At 39.7% G+C, this 8950-nt stretch overlaps 1 protein-coding gene across 1 annotated transcript in view; it reads left to right on the plus strand.

The window, feature by feature from the left end:
* LOC107556508 (mastermind-like protein 3) overlaps window positions 1-8730 on the plus strand; it is a 66986-nt gene extending 58256 nt beyond the window's left edge. The window contains exons 3-5 of the mRNA XM_016239645.1: window positions 4228-4500; window positions 4679-4754; window positions 5753-8730. Of these exons, the coding sequence (XP_016095131.1) occupies window positions 4228-4500; window positions 4679-4754; window positions 5753-6732 (1329 nt within the window). The 3' untranslated portion in view covers window positions 6733-8730. The remainder of the gene's footprint in view (window positions 1-4227; window positions 4501-4678; window positions 4755-5752) is intronic.
* The last annotated feature ends 220 nt before the right edge of the window (window positions 8731-8950 follow it).

Raw genomic sequence — 8950 nt, forward strand, 5'->3', positions numbered from 1 at the left:
GTTGTGATGTCATTGCGCGATGACGTCATTGCGTAATCACGACGCAAAATTGTCACATCATCAAATCTCAGCAAAAAATATATTTTATGTATGTTCATTTAGATTTGTTTGTAAAATAATATGAATGACATAATATTAAAATATAAATAACTATATTTTTAAATACATTGAATTATTGAAAACGTACACATTTTTGAATGATTTCAATTTAAGTTTTTTTAGTAGCTAGTAAACTAGTAATTCTACACATTCTCAACTAATATGCTTTAAGCAGTGTATTAGTAGTTAGCTAGTATGCTACACTCTAAGAAAAGTCTGTAAAAATAAGGCACAATCTACTATGTTAATATGAAAGAATTTTCCGTAATGGTTTTTTACCTGCATTTTAAATTACGCATTGTGTTTTCGGGTTACAGGGTTACAATGGATGATGTATAATGGATAATGTCCTGAAAAATTTTCCATTTTTCTTACAGAATACTAACTGATTAACAATCGCAGGTACAAGCTATTAACAAAGTGTATCATAAATGAACAATTATTCAATTATTATTATTATTATTATTATTATTAAATTGAACAATTGCAAATAGCAGCTAACTCAATTCACATGATGTGTGTACTGCTAGGCATCAGTGGTTTCCTCTTTTTGTGTAATTTGGATGGAAAATGTGTCACTTATCAAAAGTTGCTAAAGGTTGCCAAATCAATTTTTTAAAATTGCTAAATTTGTTGCTAGGTGCTTTTGGAAGAAAAAGTTGCTAGGGTAGTCTGAAAAGTTGCTAAATTTAGCAACAAAATTGCTAAGTTGGCAACACTGCTCGTGACCTGAAGAGTTGTTGTTTTGAGGGGGAGGGGAGGTTAAATAAGAAAAAGTTGCTAGGGTAGTCTGAAAAGTTGCTAAATTTTGCAACAAAATTGCTAAGTTGGCAACACTGCTCGTGACCTGAAGAGTTGTTGTTTTGAGGGGGAGGGGAGGTTACATTTTTTTATTAAAGATTATGAGGGCACATGAATTAAAAAAAAAAGAATGAAGTGCACGGATAAATTATTTGTAATAAACACTACAGTATTCCATTAAAAAATAAGAATTTTCCATTTTGATTTCATGATGACTTTAATACTTTCACCTAGCTGAGAGTGTCATTTAGATTTTAAAATACTTTCATCTTAATGTGCTTAGACAACTGTACGTAAGCCATTTGTAGGCTGATTTCTCCTAAGAATCTAAATACTCTGACTCTGTGGCACTAGCAAAACATTATGATTGTTTGATTCCTGACCAGCCTAACAACAGCAACTACTAATTTTGTGTGGTTGGGGAGGGACTATCTGTTTGGCTGACCAATGGCAGATTCAGATTGTGCAGGAAGTCATTATTTTAGTTATTTTCAGTTCCATTTGGTGATGCTGGTGATACAGAAATTACAAATTTTAGTTTAAAATTTCCCCTCTCAGAATTTCTCGAACTTGAAACGTTAGTAAGTAAATGTAATTGAACCATTTGATGTCTTTGCGGAGTGTAAGTTCTGTGGTGGTTTCAAAACATCACTGTTTGATTGGGCAATCCACCACGACAGCTTCTGGCTAGACCAATGGCATGCATTTGGGGGCGGGGCTACTTGTTTGCCTAAACATTGGCAGTAGGAATATCCTGGAAACCTGTTTGGAAACAGATTCCCCTAATTACTTTTTTGGTTTTGCTAGAGCTGCAGAAAATACACACTACTACACCTTTCAGTAACATTTTCAAGTTCAGTAATCATTGTCAGTTTATAAACAATCTTATTATACAAAACACTCTTACTGTATTTGCACTGATCCTCCCATACAGTCTTCAACAATCTTTTCGGTTGACAGTTTAGTTTCAGAGAAAGATGACAAAGCACGAACAGTAGGATCAAGAGTGGTTCACACATGTGTGAACGAAGGAGAAAAGATGGATATGGCAATGGAGACAGGAAGACAGGAAGAGAGGATGAAAGAGAGACTTAATTTACGCTGCTCTCGCTCGGTCTCTCTCTCTCTCTCTCTCTCTCTCTCTCTCTCTCTCTCTCTCTCAGCTGCTGCCCGCTGTCGTCCATCATGGCTCCTATGAGCACCATCTGCTCAACATTACAGCCACTGTTGCCTGGCTACCTGCTTTCTCTCTCTCTCTATCTCTGTCTCTCTTTCCTGTTTTTTCTCTCTCCCTCTCTTTAATGTTTTTCTGTCATTTGAGTCCTTTTCTCTCACCCCTCATCTCTTTCTCTCTCCATGCTCGGCTGAGGAGTCTTTGGCTCACACACATTATCCGGCAGGAAGAAGGGAGACACATCTTTTACACCACTCATGATTAAGCCATCTGCAGAGAGAGCTGAAGGGAAAGGGGGGGATGAGGGGATCGTAATGAAAAAGAGTATGTAAGGCGGTGAGGGTGAAAGAGAAGAAAAAGAAAGGAGGTAAAGGGAAATGTGGAGGAAGGGAGGGAAAGATGGAGAACGGAATGGAGACATGGGCACAGAGGTGGAAGAAATAGAGATAGATGACGACTCAAAAAGGGAGTGAGAGAAAGAGAATGAAGGAGTTGGGGGGGGGGGGGGTGAAACGCGCCCCCCCCCGCCCCGCACCGCGGTCAAGCTATGTGAAAATCACCAGGCTGGGAACAACAACTTTCAAACTAATTTCAAGAGAGTGAACACCGGGGTCGGGCATGACCAGGTTAGGATCGACTCTGTACTGGAGGCTAAAAGGGGGGGGAAAAAAAAAAGGTAGGGGGGGGGGGGGGGGGGGGGGGGATCAACACTGCCCCCCTCTGGCCTGTCCAGCGTTCAACACAGATACATACGTGCTGATCGGCGCAGGTTTGGGCAGCATGACTGGTTAACAGAAGAGATCCAGCTGTCTACACACAGATTTGAGCTCATTGACCGGTCTGGTCTAGATTTATCTGAACAGTCTCCTGTGGCGTGTGCATGTTTGTGCTTCATTATTTATTCTGTTATAAGAGCCTCGTGGAGAGCTGGTTTGAATAAAATGATCGCTCCAGATTGGAGCCTTGCGGTTAGTGAATGTGCTCGGGCACACTGGTGCTTGCGCGGATGATGTGAGTTTGAATCCAGTTTGCAACAGTTCCCCTCTCCTCTGCCTAACATTCTCTATCCTAGCTCTCACTGTTCCTATAAAAAAGTAGTAAAAGGCCTGAAAACATAGTTACTTGGTGTCTCAGTTTAGTTTTCTTGGACGTCAGATCTTATAAGTTCATAACACATGGTCTGGGTCTCATGGCTCTTTGTTTTGGATTTCAGTTTATATTGTCTCAGACAAGACCACAGTCTGTTTCCAGTGTAGTAAAAGTAAATTTATATTATCTTAACCACTATTCAGAGGGGTATAAAGAGCTCCTATCATCTTTGGTGTTCCTTAAAATTTGCGAGTTTTTATTTTTGTTCATTGGGAAATGAATTTTAATGAAAGTGTACCGAGTTCAATTTATGACATTGTAAAAATATATTCTACAGTTATTCTTGGCCAAAGTATTTTTGAAAGTCTCGGTATGGAAAGGACACGTCCATTTACATAATTGATGTTAACATTGTTTTTACTGCAGTATTCAATTTAAATGTATTTACATGTGAAGTCTCTTATTCTCACAAAGGATACATTTATTTGATCAGAAATAGAGTAAAAACTGTAATACTGTGAAATATGTATATATTTTTTTTTCTATTTTCATGTATTTTACACTGTAATTTATTCCTGTGAATAATAAAGCTGAATTTTCAGCTGGCATTACTCCAGTCTTCAGTGTCACATGATCCTTCAGAAATCATGCTTCTTATCAGTATTTTTGTGGAAACCATTATGCATTTTTCAGGATTTTTTAACGAATAATACATGTTCAAAAGAACAGCAATTATTTGAAATAGAAATCTTTTGTGACATTACTCTAACATTCTTGTAACATTTACTGTCACTTTTGATCTGTTTAATGCATCCTTTCTGAATAACAGTATACCATTTTTTTTTTTACTTTTGAACAGTTTATGTAATATATATTATTTAATTTAGTACCAATGAAGCCAGTTCCCAGAGATCAAATGACAATTCAACCTGAAAATAATCAGTTAAGCAATTAGAACAGTATTATGTGTCTTAGCTGTCAATAATTTAATGACTGAATAGATTAAATGAATCGTCTGTTATACAGAACACTCTCTGATCAGCTCTCTTTTCTTGTGCTTGTAGGAAGGTGTGGTTGGACTGCCGCGACAGGCTGGTGGAGTCCAGCCACCTCATGGAGGACCGGGAGGAGTGACCTCAGCAGGGCCTAACGGGGCAGGGCCCGGCAGTTATATGCCCAATCCACAGCAGCAACAACAGGCAGCCTTGATGAAGCAGATGATGGCTATGGAGCAAGAAAAGAGGGTCCAGCTCCATCTGATGGAGCAGCAGAAAGCACAGCTTATGAGAGAACAGAGACAACAGCAGCAGCAGCAGCAGCACATGCTGGCAGAACAGGTGATAGTGCTGGGCTTTTGTTTATACTCCTATAAAATAGTCACCTTTATGAGTGTGCAAGCAGCTGCTGACCCTTCGTGGCTTCTGAGTTCAGCTTTCTGTTCAGTTGTTTGTGATTATTGATAAGGAATTTTGATATTCATGCATTTTTTCTGCTTTGCTTGCTTTCTTTTTCCAGTTACAACAGCAGCAGCATCTCCCCAGACAGATGAGTCAGGCACAGAGGAATCCATACCCGCTCCAGCAGTTTCAAGGCAAGGCACACATACAAATACACAAAAAATATCCATGCCCAAACACTAAACACTTTGCCACTATATATAATGACCGCATTACTTTGTGGCCAAATGGCTTATGGTGTTAATATATAAGCAATGTAAGGACCTGAAGTAAATCACAACTCCTCCTTTAAATCTATAAATGCTTTTCTCGATTTCAAAATGAAAAGAAATTATTTTTTCATTGACACTTTAAAGTCACAGAAGAGGAGCAGCGTCAGATGCCCAAAGTCACACAATTAGTGCATAGATCCAAAATCAACATGAAGCCAGCAGAAATGACAATCCGCACACGGTTATATGCAGGGCTATAACCTCCTCAAAATCTTTTATTTAATGCTTATTCAGAGGCCGTAAAAAAGTGAAAAGTGCAAAAAGTTTTTGAGACAAAAGCTCTTCCTCAGTGCCACCTTATTGACACTTTAAAATACTGCCTGGCCACTTCAACACCCAGTGCATCTGCCAGCATTTCTAATGAAGCAGTATAACACACACATCCATTCACCCAAACTAAAGTCTGTTGGAGTTACAATTTAATACAATATTTCTTATCAACAGTCAAATCTGACAACAATATCAGAAATGTAGCTTCATAAGATCAAATTATGCTGAAAAGCAGTATTTTTCAGTCATGTGTGTTAGGGCTGTAAGGCAGAAAATCTAAAGCTAAATTTTATTTAGATTTATAGCAAAATTTTTGTCTGATGCCCGTCAACATAATTTTAACATGTAATACATATGTGTTCATTGAAGCTCTAAGGTGTCGAACATGGAATTATTAATTTGATGCACAGACATCTGGAGATTTCAGTGTGCAGTTTATGTCATCATATACAATTGACAGTGATTCGCTATGCTTTTGAGAGTGTATCCTTATGCCATTTGACTTTAATTGAAACAAGTCTTTGATGTACTGGAAAAGTAATGAGAACATCAGATGTCAGTTAATATTATTTAATTGTAAATTATTTTAGGCACGCCCCAGGAGATGGCAGCAAGGAACCAGACACTGCAGAACATGCGCAACGCTCGACTTCTGCAGCAGCAGCAACAACAAAACCCTGGGATACTGCAGATGACACCCGTCCAAAATTCGGGCGCCATGCCTTCACAGGGTGACATGAGCATGGCCTATGGAGGCCAGGCAGGTACACAGACCGGGATGTACCAAGGTATGAACCCAAACATGGGCCAAATGCTCCAGCAGCAACAGCAGCACCATCCCAACCAGCCCAGCATGTTGATGGCGCAGAGACAAGGGGGCGCCGGCGGGCAAGGGATGGTCGGCGGAGGCACTGGAGGAGGCGGGTATGGGCAGGGAATGCTAATGAATCCGTCCCTCCCGCAGCAGCAAATAAAATCAGCCGGTGTTGCCCCTGGTGGGCAGCCGATGGCCAAAGTTCAGAGACTGCAAAGCATGATGGGAGGCGGAGGCCAGACGTGGCAGCAACAGCAAAACATGCAGGCCATGGGCGGAAGGACTTCAAACAACATGGTGGCGTTTAACAGTAACCCTGCATATGCCATGCAAGGTGGCCAGGCTCCAAGAATGGCCAAGCAACATTTCGCACAAGCGATGGGCGGACAGACTATGGTGGACCCGCGTTCGATAAACCCAGCGGCAATGGGTGGGCCGATGATGCCGCACATGGCAGGGCAACCAAGGACCAACCAGCCGCGGGGTATGGTGATGCCAGGCATGAACCAGGGTGTGCCCAACATGGCTGCTTTCGGACAGGGCCCTGCTCAGGGCATGCCGGGAACATCGGGAGGGGGTGGGCCGTACATGCCAGGGGGTCAGCCTCAGGGCTACCAGAGGACGTCCAGTCAGGACCTGGCATACGGTTACAGCAGCCAATCAGGGGCTGGGGCCGGGGTTTCGTTCAGCTTATCAGATGGGACAGATTTGGATTCAACGGAAGGTTGGATGGAAGAGTTTTTCCCCAGCCAATAGCCTAAGGGATTTTTTAACCGGACAATTTTATGGAAAATGTGATTCGTTTTATTGGGGGTTTTTTTATTACATGGTCGACAAATCTAAGAAATATATTACATGTTGTGTATTACATGTGTGTGCTGTCACAATATTTAAACCAATTCCTCTCTGTTTGGGTTGCTTCTCGAGCAAGGATCCGGTGTTCATTGTGTTTTTTTTTGTTTTTTTTTTGAAGAAATACGCATTTGGGATTTGATCCATTTCTGTGTTTTTTTCTCTTATATCTTTTCTGCTGGATTAAGGGCAAGAGGCACTGAAAACCTGCAAAATGACATTGGGAAAGATTTTATGGATGTTTTTATGTATTGTTTTTAGTTCACCCTTATTCTGACACCCTGTTCACGTATGAAAGAGTGTGTGAAAATATGAGGTGGGCCTTTGTCAACATTGGATCCCTATTCCCAAACCAAACAGTTCACCACACCTCCTCTTTCTTCTCTTACATATCTTCTCTCTCTCCCTTTTTCGCTGCTCTTGACATGTTCATCCTCTGCATTTTCTCTGCTTTGTGCTTGCATGTGTGTGTGTGTGTGTGTGTGTGTGTGTGTGTGTTTGCACTATGAGCATCACAACAAAACACATCAGACACTGTGTGCTCTCAGTGCATGCAAGATGGATGCTCTGCTGTCGCTAGGCGACCGGTGTCAGTAGAAGAGTGAAGCCATGTGTGTGTTTGTCAACTAGGTGTTTGTTAATATTGCTTGAAGAGATTTGGCAGCTACAAACTTCTCCCTCCCCTCCCTAAAACTGTGAGAACGATGTTTTCTTTAGTCACAATGGCAGCTAGAAAGGAAACTAGAACATGAACTCAAGTATCAAAGTTACATTTATGATGCGATTTTAACTGCCCACAGACATTTAATCTGAGGCAAATTCAGTGTTTTAATTCATACATCTAGAAATTTAAACCAATATTTAAATGCTTCCCAACATTGTTTTTTTTTCTCCTTTCTTTAGCTGAACATTATTGCTTGCGATCACTGGTTGAAGATATTTTAATAAGAAAAAAAATACACCGTGCATACTGTATTTCCGCTCATGGGTCATACCACTTTTCATCTTTTATTTTACTCTTCAAATGACAAATATTTATTAGTTTCTGTAATGTTTAATTTCAGTCATTGCACCACTTCCAGCTCTTGAACACACTGACACTCCTTTACCTGCTACATAATGGCTGACAGAGGAAAAACAAGCACATCAAGACTCCATCAAGCCAACTGTATTGCAGACAACTTTTCAACTCTTTCAAATGTGACTAAATTTAAACAAAAACAAAAATCGACTTAATTTGTTAATAAAGGCATTTTCTCTTTATTGGGAATATACATTCATTTATGACCCTGATTATGAACCATTGTTGTGAGTTTGTCAACTCATTTTAAATGACGTCTCAAAATGTTATCTTACTAGCCAGACTTTAGTTTTCTGCTCTTTACCATGAGATGCCACACAAATAAGAACATCTATCTTTTCTGCTCTGTTGTGTGTTGCTACGGTATTATGGTATTATAGTCATGGTGTCTTTGTAATCAAACTCTTGTTTTATAGTTTCCGCTCTCTGAAGAATGAACATGAATGTAACATTGTGACTGACTTGCCTTTTTTTGTGAGAAATTTTTGTCTAAATGGGAGATTGAACGCATTCACATCTTCAGTGTTTTGCAGTGTTATGTTGCTCTGTCAAGAGGATTGCAGATGGAGAGGGTAAAGCCCACGTCCTCCTGCCGTCTCACCAAATATCAACAATCTGGGACCAAGATTAACATGTTTTTGATTTCTGTTGAAGTCATCGAGCTGATCTTTTTGTTCTTTTTATTTCGTACTGGTGCTGACATATATGTGATGGAAAAAGATATATATATCAGATACAGTTATTTGTAAATATGTTTTTACTATTTTAAATACATCAGAGGATACGTCTCTACTCACTGTAAAGATATTGCTGTTTGTTTAAGATAGAGAAGTATTTTTATTTCATCTTTTTTTTCCACTTTTAAACTCATCTGAGCTATACCATTGCACTTCAGACAATGTCTTACTACTAATTTGTAATGTAAACCTCCTCTAATTTTTATTTTGAAGGTTTTTTCTAGTTTTAAAATGTTACTCTGTATCTAAAGCAGTGCTTTTTTTCTTTTTCATGTACAGAATTATGTAAATGGTAATGCCAGAG

The sequence above is a fragment of the Sinocyclocheilus grahami genome, unplaced genomic scaffold (assembly GCF_001515645.1).
Source record: "Sinocyclocheilus grahami isolate Dianchi unplaced genomic scaffold, SAMN03320097.WGS_v1.1 scaffold571.1, whole genome shotgun sequence".
Classification (NCBI taxonomy): domain Eukaryota; kingdom Metazoa; phylum Chordata; class Actinopteri; order Cypriniformes; family Cyprinidae; genus Sinocyclocheilus; species Sinocyclocheilus grahami.